The sequence below is a fragment of the Salvelinus fontinalis genome, chromosome 9 (genome assembly GCF_029448725.1).
Source record: "Salvelinus fontinalis isolate EN_2023a chromosome 9, ASM2944872v1, whole genome shotgun sequence".
NCBI lineage: Eukaryota > Metazoa > Chordata > Actinopteri > Salmoniformes > Salmonidae > Salvelinus > Salvelinus fontinalis.
The window spans coordinates 33,128,898-33,144,207 of record NC_074673.1 but is presented as its reverse complement, the minus strand read 5'-3'; the positions used below and the strand labels follow the sequence as shown (position 1 = coordinate 33,144,207).

The following is a 15,310-nucleotide window of genomic DNA, read 5'->3' as shown; positions in this document are numbered from 1 at the left end:
CCCTGCGTGCACATTTTGGTTTTTGCCCTAGCATTACACAGCTTATTTAAATAACCAACTCATCATCAAGTTTTGATAGTGCTAGGGAAAAAAACTAAACATGCACCCAGTAGGGGCCCCAGGACCAAGTTTGGGAAACCCTGCCCTAGACCAGCTCCTCCCACCAGCCTCCTCTGCAGCACCGGCTAGCCCATACCAAGCCCAGCTGAAGGCGGTGGCTCATTAGAATATTTGGGGGCCGTGGTTTGCACATAGTCCTTTTTTTGCAACCATTACTGAGTGTCATTCCACTTCCAATTTAAGGGTTCTGTTGTGTGATGCCCAGTTTTGTTTCATCTTGTACAATGATGAAGTATTTAAAAAATACTTAAATACGTGCATGTGACATGTGAAAAACTATGTAGGTCTATTACTTATGGTATATAAATTATAGGCATACGTATGATAGCACAGCCCAGCCTCACAATCAACAACTTGGCTGTATTTCTGATACAACGTATCATGTTCCCTGAATACCTAAAACGATTGAACAGTATACAATTTATGCATTGAATTAAGTGTCAGAAATAAACAATAAATATATAAATTCCTATTAAATAGCAAAGGCGCAGAGGCCAATGTTGGCAGCCTACATGGGGCCAATATTTGAGCCCACATTGAGCCCACATTGTGCCAATGTGGACATGTTTACTGGGTAAGCGCAATAAGGGAGACATTTTCACCCAGGAAAAAGCTTAGTCTTATCTTAGATCTTAAACTGTAAGCTATTTTTCATGCCCACTGGTAAAAAAAAATTGTGAATCAACGTTGTTTCCACATCGTTTAATAAACCAAATAAATATGTGTGATGAAGTTGAGTCAACATTGAAAACTGATAGGATTTGCTTTTCTTCCACCAAACTTTTAACCTAAATCCAACGACATGGTGACATTTGTTTTGTTGATTTCACGTTGAAGTCACGTTAGTTGACAACTCAGCAAATGTAAATCCAAACTAGACCTTCAACTGATGTCTCTGCCCAGTGGGCTGTGTGTCTTGATTGTTTGATTGCAGTCTTGGGACATGTCTAGATCGTGATGAATAAATGTATAAATGATTGTAGGAATTAGACTTTTAAACTATCTAGGCCAAATGGATAATTAAATAAATTATACATTTAAAAAAATAGGCAGCCTATGAAGACGTTTTATTTAAACGTCTCAGGGTGGGAGGGATGTCAATCATGAACATGTAACAAATAAAGATTAAGCAGCCATTCACAAAACAAAATTACGATTTTCATAAACATTAGTTATGCATTGCCAACTCAAATTAGACAGATTTGCGGTTTGAATTACAATTTATTCCATATAGCCTATTCAATTTTTGAGTTTTGTTTAGTGAATAACTGGCCTATATGTCTATAAATGCAATTGCGTTGAAATATAAAGCATTTATTCGATTAGGGCAATCATAATGATTGGTTAACATTTGCTCATGGCCTATCCATTTCTAGTGCAACTTTTATGCTAAATGTTGATTTCTTTTAACGGCTTTGGAATCAAACTCGAAGAATGCTTCAAATAAAAAAAAAATGTAGCTTTTTTGGGGATTCATTGTTGTCTGGACGACATCAACATCCCTTAATCCTAATTACGATTTGTAATTTAAAATAATTTGTATCTGTATTTGTATCTGGGGTGAGGGTCAATGTCAAAGGTGAGGTTCGAGACACGGTCGCAGTTTGATTTTCAGGAGAAGGTTGATGTTGCCACGTGTATTTTTGAATAAACACATCTTGAACAAATAAACCGGTAGGTAATCTGATATCATCCATTTCTTTGCGATAATGTATTTATTTATTGCACATGCACAAAAATTGATGGATTTTCCATTTCAAAACGTGTCTTAAAACGTACTGAAAACGGTATCTAAAGATTCATTGATTTATATATTCGGACAATACAAATCGAATTTGAATTAGGATTATACAATATTGCAGAATGGAAACAGTTATTTGAGTAGTTAGTTCAGGAAATGCATGTCAAAATAGCTTCGCCATTTACTATTATGGATGGATTTTGTTAGCTTTTTATAATTTGACTACATAATAATATTGACGAAATAATGTAGCTGTTATTCAAAACATAAACAACAAAAATATCCTTTCTGCTCCAAAATTGTCCCTTCTGCTCCAAAAGGACCTTTCTGCTCATTTTCCAGTAGAGGGCTCACTCATAGAACACTCTCATAGTCCTCTATGAGGTCTCTATTCTTATCTCTTACCCTTTGAAACCAAGGCTTTCAATATGATTTTGCAATGCATATTTTTTTAAATAATGTATTGTCACCAGGAAAAAGAATATGAATAAAAATAATAATATTAAGAATATTATAAATAATCATCAACACCATAATCATTATCACAATAATAGGTTTAGAAGCATAATCATAACAATAAAGTTTCACTTTCCACTCAGCATATGTGTGAAATTAAATTTCTGTTGAGAAAATAAAATGTTTTTAGTTTAATAAAATGTGTATTATCATGCAAAAATAGTATTTTAAAAAATACAAAATTACATTTCATTTTCTAATGGCTTTTAATTGCCTTTAGAACTTTCTTCCACTTTCATTCTTTTCAAACAAAAAAAGCAAACGCTGGCTTGGAAAAAAACAAATGGAGGGGGTCAATGTTGATCTACTATTGTTTCATAGTCAAAGACTTTGCATAATTTACCCCTCCCCAAACGCACAGAGGTCCAGGTTTGCATGTGACGTCACTATACGCGTGTGACATTGCTCTCTTCCCACCTCTCACTCGAGGAATAGAAGTTGTCAGCCAGGAACGGGACGGGGCAGTCTCCCACTCCATTTCTACAGCTATCGGCCTGCACTATCCCTCCTGTATGGTGGATATTATATTCAATTCTTCTTTCTTGGGTGATATGGGGGATCATTCCAAAAGTAAGTAAACATTTGTGTCTCTCTTTTTTTTACTTTGACCCAGGCACATTTATGATTGATTTGATAATTAATAATATTGGCCTACTATTGGAACATTGTACGTACAATCCTATGCATATGTTTAGCGTTAAACAGACCCAGTGAATCGAAAGCAAGGCCTTTATCGTTGGTAATGGTGATAGGAATACATCTTAGTAGAGGTCTGTGGTCAGTTTTAAGCGTAGGCTACGGCCCTTCATTCTGGAAACGACAAGGATGACAGAACAGGACAAGATGTATTGACAAGAGTATTTAGCGAGTATGTCAGGGGGATTACATGGGTGTACGTGGTGGTAGCATAAATATACAATGTGCATTCCACAGAGAAGTCTGTAATCGCAATGTGTGTGGGCTGTGGGAGTCAGATCCACGACCAGTACATCCTGCGGGTCGCCCCGGACCTGGAGTGGCATGCTGCGTGTCTGAAGTGCGCGGAATGCAGTCAGTACCTGGATGAGACGTGCACTTGCTTCGTCCGAGATGGCAAGACATACTGCAAAAGAGATTATGTAAGGTAGGAGTTGACTAACTTTCCTCACTAACATGATTTCAGAGCTTTGGAATTTCCAAATGCCAAAATTGTGATTTGATTTAGTCACTGTACAAGAAAGTGGAACTGTATGAGAAGCTTGTTGACATTAATGCAAAAAAAAAAAGATCTATATGAGAGACAATAGCATACAGGCTAGTCAAAGTTTCTGGTTTATTTTGTAAAAATTAAATTAAAAAGGTTGTTTTATCGTAAGCATGTTTTTATGATGATTTGAGTCTAATGTTTTATGCTTGGAACGAAACGTGTGTAATATATAGGCCTAGTAGGTACAATATGAATTCCCAAACTGTTTTGATGATTTTTTGTTGCTGATAGCTATATCCTTGAAATACATTTGAGTTAGCCAGGATCATAGACATTAAAACCAGGCAAGGATGTGTGAAGTCATTCCTGCTATAGGCCCATGCATTATAACATATTAAGACCAATATTCCTATGTCCTTTTCAGATTATTTGGGATTAAATGTGCAAACTGTAACATTGGCTTCTGCAGCAGCGATCTAGTGATGAGAGCTCGTGACAACGTGTACCACATGGAGTGTTTTAGGTGCTCCGTGTGCAGCAGGCATCTCCTGCCGGGGGATGAGTTCTCTCTGCGGGACGAGGAGCTGCTGTGTCGAGCTGATCATGGTTTACTGATGGAACGGGCCTCAGCGGGAAGTCCCCTCAGTCCGGGAATTATTCACTCCAGGTCTCTTCATATTGCAGGTCAGTAAAATATTATTGGTGCTAATAATAATCGCGAGAGTATAATATTAATAACAACGTTAATAACAACTAAAGGATATAACATAATAATAGGATAATAATAGGAATTATTCTTGTCTGTAAAATTGTCCTTTTATTGAGCAAGTTTTCAGACTTTTAAGCCTACTAGTTTTTTAATTACACTCATTGGTAGACTAAACAAAGTACAGCCTTTGGGTGCTGTTTGTATCTATTAAGTTGTTTAAGTTATTAGACCATTTTTTTTTTTTTAAACAATAAGGTAACATTTAGACTTTCTGCAATGGTCGATATATTTGTGGTAATTTAGCCTATATAGGCCTACTGAACGTTTAGTTTGTAGGTGTGAAGATAGAAAAAGACAGAAGAGAAGACCTCGATCAAAACATAGGACTAATTCTACAACATAAAAATAATTAATGTTCTTTTAATGTAATACATTTTTGGGGAAGTTACTAGCCTATTTGCAAGGGGATGCAAACGTATATAGCCTATAGGTTTAATTAAAGTTTAACAAAGCATCTTATTAATTAGTCTATCACGAAATGACATGTATCATCCTTAGCCTATTACGTATTAGCAGAATAGGGAGAAGAAGGTTATCATCAGCCATGTTTCCTTTCGATGCATTTCTACATTTGAATCAGTCAGTGGAAATTCAATTTTCAAAGGTATTTCCTTTTGAATATTTGTCCCACAGATCCTGTGTCCGTTCGACAGCCTCCTCATCGGAACCACGTCCACAAGCAGTCTGAGAAGACCACTCGGGTGCGAACAGTATTAAACGAGAAGCAGCTCCATACTCTTCGGACCTGTTACAATGCCAACCCAAGACCAGACGCACTTATGAAAGAACAATTGGTCGAGATGACCGGACTTAGCCCAAGGGTCATCAGAGTTTGGTTCCAGAACAAACGTTGTAAAGACAAGAAGAGATCGATATTCATGAAGCAACTTCAACAACAGCATCACAGCGATAAAACGGTGAGCTTATTGAGACATTCCAATGCAACATAAACATTTCGGTCTTCTAAAAATAAAGGTGTATTTTAATGACGCGTGCCAAAATGTTGAATGCAATGCATGCATATTGCACTTTAAATGTTGAGACAACCAGATGCTGGTGAGATGTTTGTTGTGATACATTTTCGTTTTCTCTGTAGAATCTTCAGGGGCTGACGGGTACGCCTCTGGTGGCAGGCAGTCCAATTCGACACGACAACACGGTCCAAGGGAACCCAGTAGAGGTGCAGACTTACCAGCCCCCATGGAAGGCCCTGAGCGAGTTCGCCTTGCAGAGTGATCTGGACCAGCCCGCCTTCCAGCAGTTGGTAGGCACCCACATGAAAAAGAGAGCTGCACACTCTAGGCACACACACACACACACAATAATTTTGAAATAAATGAATGTTTATTCACGGAGCTGAACATCATCCACTCGATCTCTGAATCTCAATTCAGATTAGACACTGATGCTTTATTCACTCAATACAATTCTAAATAATAAATATATGCTTTTAAACATTACATTGGAATTGCTGATCGATTTGCATTCTGGGCTATAATAGGCTATACATATTCTTATAGGCCTAAATAATTTTTTTATCACACGAAGCAATTTGGACGCATTTTCTGTTGCAAATCTCTTTTTTATGTGTTAATTTTTTTTTATTTAACTAAGCAAGTCAATGCAAGCTGCAAGCGACATCTTCTAAAGCAACTTTGCTGATACACGAAGCAATTCAGACGCTATTGAAATTGCATGCAACATCCAATCCTTTCATACATCACGGTTTCATTTATTTGTTTGGTAATTATAACATCATCGATATAGACAAACTGCTATCTGTACAATTTGGCTAACTAGCCAAAATGTTGCCAATCATGTTTTAACAATATAGCTAATTTAGCTAGCTAACCAAGCTAGGGATAAGCTAAGCTAGCTAACTAGCCAGTGCAGTACATTTTGAACAATTTCAGTTGAAACTGGACAGAGAATGGTCTGGGTTCACTTCTGAAATGACATGTATTGTCTGCCAGACCATGTACATAACAGATGACTAGCCATTATGTCTAGAATTTCTAATACATTCCCCATTTGGCATGTATTTTCTGTCTCGGTTTGCAGCAAAACTGACAGCTGTGTTGACACGACAACTGGTTGGAGTCCGGAACTGAACAATATGAGTTCTGCTCACTGATTGGACATTGCATACAATCAGTTGCATGAAATATGATTGATTTCTGTTTTGTTATGCAATGCAATTTAGACACACGGAGTGACGCGTGCGACATTGCGTCCGGAATTGCTTCGTGTGGCATCGGCTTTAGGGTCCATATTAATAATAGGCTTTGCAATAAAACATTTCTTGTTGCAATATTGGTTAGGAAACTACGCTAATTAAACACCTGTTTTCATCGCAGGTGTCTTTTTCTGAATCGGGCTCCATGGGTAACTCCTCCGGCAGTGATGTGACCTCCTTGTCGTCGCAGTTGCCGGACACCCCGAACAGCATGGTAGCGAGTCCGGTGGACACGTGAGACCAGCCCAACAGGTCGCTTCGAACCCCAGCATGCTCCCGCGTGTCCTGCATGAGAACTGGCCAGCTCACAGCATGGATAGGAAACTTATTTTATCTTATTTAACGAACAATAAAGTTGGAATTGTCTACGAGGATACCAATTTTTCACGGATGGGACCTGTCCACAGCATTGTTCAGGATCAGATGAATTTCAAGGTACCAGTGTGCAAACCAAGGCCTATAACTACAGCAGAGTCTGAGCCTCGGATCCTACATGGTTGGACATACGTGAGGATTATATCTACAAACATTCAACTTTATTATGAGCCGCTAACTTATAATGAACATATCAGAACGTTATCCATAGTGGCCAACACGGCCATCATTGTAGTTTCATCTAAATTTCCTATGCTGGGTTGGGATCATATGGAGCCCCATGTCTCTGTATAGATGTGCATGATTTCTAGAGATTATGAATATCAAGTCTTGTAAAATATTGTAATTAAGTGGATGAGATACAAATTGTTTGAGCCTTTTAAGAAAAATTAAGTTATTGTTATTTATTGTGAGGAAAGACAGGTAATCTTAATAAACCCATATTAATTGTTTCATGTTTAATGAACTGCATGCGAAATCTCTGCAGTAATTCATTAAAATATTCACCGAAATTTCAATTGACAAAATAAATCACTTTATGTATTTATGAAACGGCTATTTCAGCACTTTATGGTAGGTTTAGACCTAATTTAAATTATGTCGCTTTTGGGATGAAAAACGTCTGCGATTTATAATAGGCCAATATAATCTCAAATTAATTTCGAACCACTCAAAAGAAATCACTGATTTGATGTCAGTTTAGAGGACACTATTTCCGGAAATGGCTAGGGTTGTTAGACCAAACCAATTTGTAGGCTTGTCATTTTAATTGTATTGGCTATTAAAAATGGATAAAGGAGCAGCATCATATTCGGGTCAAATTCAAGCATTTGAGGCCTGTTAATCACTACGGAGAACAATTTGTTTATTGAATGGGCCTCCACATATGGATTTGCGATGTGATCATTCCAGTTTCACTTGTAAAGTCACAAGTCTAGACAGAAGACAGGGCTAGGCGGCTCCTTATCTATGCTTGGCATCACCTGCAAACGATACATTGAACGGAACCACAACAAACCCACCTCTCTGTCGCTGGAGTCAGTGCTAAAGGGGACTCTCACCCTGAGAACGCTTTCTGGAGTGTCTTGGGTTTATTTGCATTTCAGCCGGAATCCCGGATAGGAATAGCCTCTGGACATGGAGTACGTCAAGCTTGCCTACGACTGATATATAGCCAACTAGACATCAACAATTTATTGTCGAGGATGAACTTTCTGAACAGAGGATGCAATAGCAGTCTAATCTATTTATCACGACATGAAACGGCAATTGAAAGAAACATAGTAGGCCTCTCTATGTGACGTCTGGCATCAAATCAAAAAGCCATTAGGTCTATACTCTATCTTGCTATGTCAATTATGTCAATAATTGCTATGCATCCAGTAGCCTACTGACCAATAAATCCAGGTTTCCTGCCATTATACTCCACCTAATTATTCGTCTGGAAATATTTCAGATATTTTAGAAACAAAGCATATAACGTGTTTGAGATACAGGCCTAATCAAATTCATCGCAATTTAAACCTTATTTAGGCCTAATACACATTCATAATTCACTTGACATGTTTTGCGTATTTATGTATTTATTTGCGTATAAAAGCCAATGTCAAGAATAAAGTTTAAAAAAAGGAGTCACACAGAAAATAACTTCCCTTTTATCAGATAATTATACAGGTAGTTTACAAATCTACATCCCACAATCATCCATCTAAATAGGCTAGCTGTATCTGATACACATCATTAGCCCAAACAAAAGCATCATTAATCCACTGTTGCGCCACCGATGCGCCCTGAGCGGCGGAATGAAAATAGATAGCCTACTGTAATTTCCTCCTAAGGCATTTCAGGACTTCACCCTACCGATAACAAATTATTGGAAGTTATTGGACACATTTCCCATACTAAAGTCACCAGTTGTCCTAAACTCTGGACTCAAATATAATATGCTATGTAATTAATTAGGCTACTCTACAGGTTGATGCATAAACAATTGGGGTGTACTTCTTAAGGGAAGGTCTACTTTTTAAGCACCTGGTAGGCACCCAACCTACTGTAGACAGGGGCAGATTAAGTCATTTGGAAGGCCCAGGCAGATGCCAGTGTGAGGCCCCGCCCAGAACCACCTCAAGCCTTTGTGGGCCCTAAGAGAGATTGAAGGTCGGGGTTCCCCAAAATGCGCACTTCGTGCCCTGTCAGTAATTCAGCCATGATTACAAGGTTTAGATAGCTGGCTAGACCAACGTACCTAGCAAATTATAAAATGTTAGCTGACATAGGCTAATTGAGTGACTGATATGAGAAAAACTGCTGATGCAATACCACATTTCGAAATTGCAACCTTAAGTATTCTACTATTCTAACTCCCAACGGTAAATTGAGACCCGACCGAGTTCTTATTTTTTTAAATTCACAAGTCCCCCTGATGTGAGGCCCGCAAGCAATTGACTAAATGGTAAGTCTGCCACGGACCGTAGTAGCTAGCGCTTGCAGGTGAATTTCAGAACTTTGCCTGAGAGCATAAGTTTACCACAGAATGCAAAGTGCATGAGTAATGTTTTTGAGAGTTTTACAGATTTATTATCCCTTAATATGAGAGACCTCTTCAGTTGAGATAAAAGTTGAAGAGATGCTTGGCATGTAAGAAATGCTCAACAGCAGTGAGAATATACCCTGCCCTGTACAGGCTTGCACACAAACACTGAAAATAATTATTAAATTGTGCATTGTTTATATGAAAGTTTTATTTCTAAAAACGATCCACTGGTAAGTCTCCTTGTTGGGAGCTATGAAATACAGTGCTGAAAGTCTAGGGTGCCTTGCACTGTTCTGTTCTCACAATCCTAAGCCTTAAATTTAAATCTAAAAATTGATTCAATTAGGATTTCCCCCCACTGAAATACACAACCTAATCAACATTTTCAGAGTAAAATATATATTTTTAGAATTTTTCTGAAAGTAATAAAAAACAAAAAACAAAGTTTTTATTGTGAAGGTCTTCACACCCCCAGCTGTCGCACATATAAATAAGTTCAGGAGAAAATATTGTAACAAAAAAAAACATTATAATTGTTCAAGGAGGTCCATGTGTTTGCAAAAGTGGTTCTCGTGATATAAGAACAACTTCTCTTGTGTCTGTATGGTCCCTCAATTGGAGGGTGAATGTCAAACAATGATTCAACCTCAGAGCCACCAATGAGCTTTAAAAGCATGTCTGGGATACATTTTCAGACAGGCATAGATCAGGGGAGGTTCAGAAATAATCATAAGACACTGAATATCCCTTTGTGTAAGGTCAAGTATGGTAATTCTTCTGTGGATGGTGTATCATATCACCCAGACACCGCAAATATCTGGCCATCCTTCCCAACGGAGTTGCGAGAATGGAAACTGCTCAGGGACATCAATATGGCTCATTTTCAGCTAATTTATCACCTGATTTAGTTAACAAAAGGCACAGCTCAATAGGTGGTCCTGTGTGGCACAGTTGGTAGAGCATGGCGCTTGTAACACTAGGGCTGTGGGTTTGATTCGCATGGGGGAGCAGTACGAAACTGTATACACACTACTGTAAGTATGGCAGAAGTGTGTGGGGATCTGTTCTCTTCTGTTGTTCCCGCAAGCAAGGGGGGAGGCCAATAACATCACTATAAGACCAACTCCTTGAATTTGCAGTTGTGTAAACTATTTTGGTAATTTTGTTATACCCTTAAAGACATCCTCCTGCAATTGATGAACTTTTACTGTTGAAAAGCGATATCCCAAGTGTAAAAACAGTAAAAAAGAGTGTTTTTTAGACAACTGGAAACTTTAAGGAGTAGGGCATTTAAGGATTTGGTCTGATGTGAATCCATGATGTCATCGAGTTCCCCCCTTGCTTTAGGAACAATTGAGGACAAAAGAGGAAAGACCCGACACCCACTTGTGCCATGCCATGATTTACCTGGACCACCTAATGAGATGTGCCTTTTGGAAATAAGGTGTTAAATGAGGTGAAAAGGAGTGCCATTTTAAGTGTGTGTACATTATTGTATTTACAGTGCATTCAGAAAGTATTCAGATCCCTTGACGTTTTCCACATTGTGTTACAGCCGGAATTCAATTTTCTTTTTCTTCTCACCTATCTACACACAATAATGACAGACAAAACATGTTAGTAGAAATGTTTGCAGATTTATTGAAAATTAAATACAGAAATATCTAATTTCTCATATTCCGCTAAAAAAGTTTAAAAAAAAAGTTTTGCAAATTTATCAAAAATAAAAAACCTTACTCAGTACTTTGTTGAAGCACATTTAGCAGCGATTACAGCCTCAAGTGTTCTTGGGTATGACGTTACATGCTTGGCACACCTGTATTTAGAGAATTTCTCCCATTCTTCTCTGCAGATCCTCTCAAGCTCTGTCACGTTGGATGGGGAGCGTCGCTGCACAGTTATTTTCAGGTCTCTCCAGAGATGTTTGATCGGGTTTAAGTCCGGATTCTGTCTGGGCCACTCAAGGACATTCAGAGACGTGTCCCAAAGCCAATATTGTGTTGTTTTGGCTGTGTGTTTAGGGCCATTGTGCTGTTGGAAGGTGAACCTTCGCCCCTTCCATCTGGCCACTCTACCATAAAGGCCTGATTAGTGGAGTGCTGTAGAGATGGTTGTCCTTCTGGAAGGTTCTCCCATCTCCACAGAGTTACTCTGGAGCTCTGTCAGTGACCATCGGGTTCTTGGTCACCTCCCTGACCAAGGCCCTTCTCCCCCAATTGCTCAGTTTGGTCGGGCGGCCAGCTCTAGGAAGAGTCTTGGTGGTTCCAAACTTCTTCCATTTAAGAATGATGGAGGCCACTGTGTTCTTGGGGACCTTCAATGTTGCAGAAATGTTTTGGTACCCTTCCCCAGATCTGCGCCTTGAAAGAATCCTGTCTCTGAGCAATACGGACAATTCCTTCAACCTCATTTTTTTGGTTTTGCTCCGACATGCACTGCCAACTGTGGGATCTTATTTAGACAGGTGTGTGCCTTTCCAAATCATGTCCAATCAATTGAATTTACTACAGGTGGACTCCAAGTTGTAGAAACATCAAGGATGATGAATGGAAACAGGATGCACAGGAGCTCAATTTCGAGTCTCATCGCAACGGGTCTGAATACTTAAGTAAATACGGTATTTCTGTTTTTATAAAAACCTGTTTTTGCTTTGACATTATGGGGTATTGTGTGCAGATTGATGAGAAACATTTTTATTTAATCCATTTTAGAATAAGGCTGTAACGTAACAACATTTTGAAAACACAAAGGGGTCTGACTACTTTCCGAATGCACTGTATACTTGGGAATTCGTTTTTTCAAAAGGAAAAGGAAAAAAAATAGCAGGAGTGCATATTTAAGATTATTTTAAAAGCCACATAAATCATTGGCTGAGCTGAGAGAACTGGCCTATATTAGAAACTTCAGGTTTGGGTCAAATCCAAATAATCACAAGAGTGGAACCACAGAACAACGAGATAGATATTTCACCGTATGTACACAACCGGTCAAAAGTTTTGGTACACCTACTCATTCAAGGGTTTTTCTTTATTTTAACTATTTTCAACATTGTAGAACAATAGTGAAGACATCACAACTATGAAATAACACATATGGTATCATGTAGTAACCATAAAATAAAAACTAAGAGTTCAACAAATCAAAATATATTTTATATTTGAGATTCTTCAAATAGCCACCCTTTACCTTGATGACAGCTTTGCACACTCTTGGCATTCTCTCAACCATCTTAACCTGGAATGCTTTTCCAACAGTCTTAAATCAGCTTGAGACAAGTTTTGATTATTGCTGTTCTTCAATGATTCCCAATTGAATTTATAATGGATGCCCTAAGAGTTCTGCAAAGTTGTTAGAATCTGATTCACAACTGTAATTACTGCCAAAGGTGCTTCCATCAAGTTAACTCTGGGGAGTGAAGACATTTGCAATCAAGCCATTTTTATACACACACATATAGGTATATGTGTATATATACACATATATATATATATATATATATATATATATGTATGTGCATATATACACATATACCTATATGTGTGTGTATAAAAATGGCTTGATTGCAAATGTCTTCACTCCCCAGAGTTATATATATACTGCTCAAAAAAATAAAAGGGAACACTTAAACAACACAATGTAACTCCAAGTCAATCACACTTCTGTGAAATCAAACTGTCCACTTAGGAAGCAACACTGATTGGCAATAAATTTCACATGCTGTTGTGCAAATGGAATAGACAAAAGGTGGAAATTATAGGCAATTAGCAAGACACCCCCAATAAAGGAGTGGTTCTGCAGGTGGTGACCACAGACTACTTCTCAGTTCCTATGCTTCCTGGCTGATGTTTTGGTCACTTTTGAATGATGGCGGTGCTTTCACTCTAGTGGTAGCATGAGACGGAGTCTACAACCCACACAAGTGGCTCAGGTAGTGCAGCTCATCCAGGATGGCACATCAATGCGAGCTGTGGCAAGAAGGTTTGCTGTGTCTGTCAGCGTAGTGTCCAGAGCATGGAGGCGCTACCAGGAGACAGGCCAGTACATCAGGAGACGTGGATGAAGCCGTAGGAGGGCAACAACCCAGCAGCAGGACCGCTACCTCCGCCTTTGTGCAAGGAGGAGCAGGAGGAGCACTGCCAGAGCCCTGCAAAATGACCTCTACAGCAGGCCACAAATGTGCATGTGTCTGCTCAAACTGTCACAAAGACTCCATGAGGGTGGTATGAGGGCCCGACGTCCACAGGTGGGGGTTGTGCTTACAGCCCAACACCGTGCAAGACGTTTGGCATTTGCCAGAGAACACCAAGAGCGCCCTGTGCTCTTCACAGATGAAAGCAGGTTCACACTGAGCACATGTGACAGACGTGACAGAGTCTGGAGATGCCGTGGAGAACGTTCTGCTGCCTGCAACATCCTCCAGCATGACCGGTTTGGCGGTGGGTCAGTCATGGTGTGGGGTGGCATTTCTTTGGGGGGCCGCACAGCCCGACCATATGCTCGCCAGAGGTAGCCTGACTGCCATTAGGTACCGAGATGAGATCCTCAGACCCCTTGTGAAACCATATGCTGGTGCGGTTGGCCCTGGGTTCCTCCTAATGCAAGACAATGCTAGACCTCATGTGGCTGGAGTGTGTCAGCAGTTCCTGCAAGAGGAAGGCATTGATGCTATGGACTGGCCCGCCCGTTCCCCAGACCTGAATCCAATTGAGCACATCTGGGACATCATGTCTCGCTCCATCCACCAACGCCACGTTGCACCACAGACTGTCCAGGAGTTGGCAGATGCTTTAGTCCAGGTCTGGGAGGAGATCCCTCAGAAGACCATCCGCCACCTCATCAGGAGCATGCCCAGGCGTTGTAGGGAGATCATACAGGCACGTGGAGGCCACACACACTACTGAGCCTCATTTTGACTTGTTTTAAGGACATTACATCAAAGTTGGATCAGCATGTAGTGTGGTTTTCCACTTTAATTTTGAGTGTGACTCCAAATCCAGACCTCCATGGGTTGATAAATTTAATTTCCATTGATCATTTTTGTGTGATTTTGTTGTCAGCACATTCAACTATGTAAAGAAAAAAGTATTTAATAAGAATATTTCATTAATTCAGATCTAGGACGTGTTATTTTAGTGTTCCCTTTATTTTTTTGAGCAGTGTATATATATATACACACATACATACACACACATACATATATATACACACACACACACACACACACACACACACACACACACATATATATATATATAAATATTTACACACATACATATATACATATACAGTTGAAGTCGGAAACTTACATACACCTTAGCCAAATACATTTAAACTCAGTTTTTCACAATTCCTGACATTTAATAAGAGTAAAGATTCCATGTCTTAGGTCAGTTAGGATCACCACTTTATTTTAAGAATGTGAAATGTCAGAATCATAGTAGAGGGAATGATTTATTTCATCTTATATTTCATTCATCACATTCCCAGTGGGTCAGAAGTTTACATACAACTCAATTAGTATTTGGCAGCGTTGCCTTTAAATTGTTTAACTTGGGTCAAACGTTTCGGGTAGCCTTCCACAAGCTTCCCACAATAAGTTGAGTGAATTTTGAACCATTCCTCCTGACAGAGCTGGTGTAACTGAGTCAGGTTTGTAGGCCTCCTTGCTCACACACGCTTTTTCAGTTCTGCCCACAAATTTTCTATGGGATTGTGATGGCCACTCCAATACCTTGAATTTGTTGTCCTTAAGCCATAACTTTGGAAGTATGCTTGGGGTCATTGTCCATTTGGAAAACCCATTTGCGACCAAGCTTTAACTTCCTGACTGATGT

At 39.3% G+C, this 15,310-nt stretch overlaps 1 protein-coding gene across 2 annotated transcripts; it reads left to right on the top strand.

Annotated features, from left to right (window-relative positions):
• Positions 1 to 2,740: 2,740 nt before the first annotated feature.
• LOC129862457 (insulin gene enhancer protein ISL-2A) lies at positions 2,741 to 7,395 on the top strand. Of its 2 annotated transcripts, XM_055934156.1 has the most exons (6): positions 2,741 to 2,947; positions 3,311 to 3,500; positions 3,988 to 4,247; positions 4,966 to 5,249; positions 5,429 to 5,596; positions 6,690 to 7,395. In XM_055934156.1, the coding sequence occupies exons 1-6, from the start codon at positions 2,890 to 2,892 to the stop codon at positions 6,804 to 6,806; spliced, it is 1,077 nt and encodes a 358-aa protein (XP_055790131.1). In that variant the 5' UTR covers positions 2,741 to 2,889; the 3' UTR covers positions 6,807 to 7,395. The 2 variants fall into 2 exon arrangements, with proteins under 2 accessions (XP_055790131.1, XP_055790130.1); XM_055934155.1 differs by lacking the exon at positions 2,741 to 2,947 and having other exon boundaries at positions 3,405 to 3,495.
• The last annotated feature ends 7,915 nt before the right edge of the window (positions 7,396 to 15,310 follow it).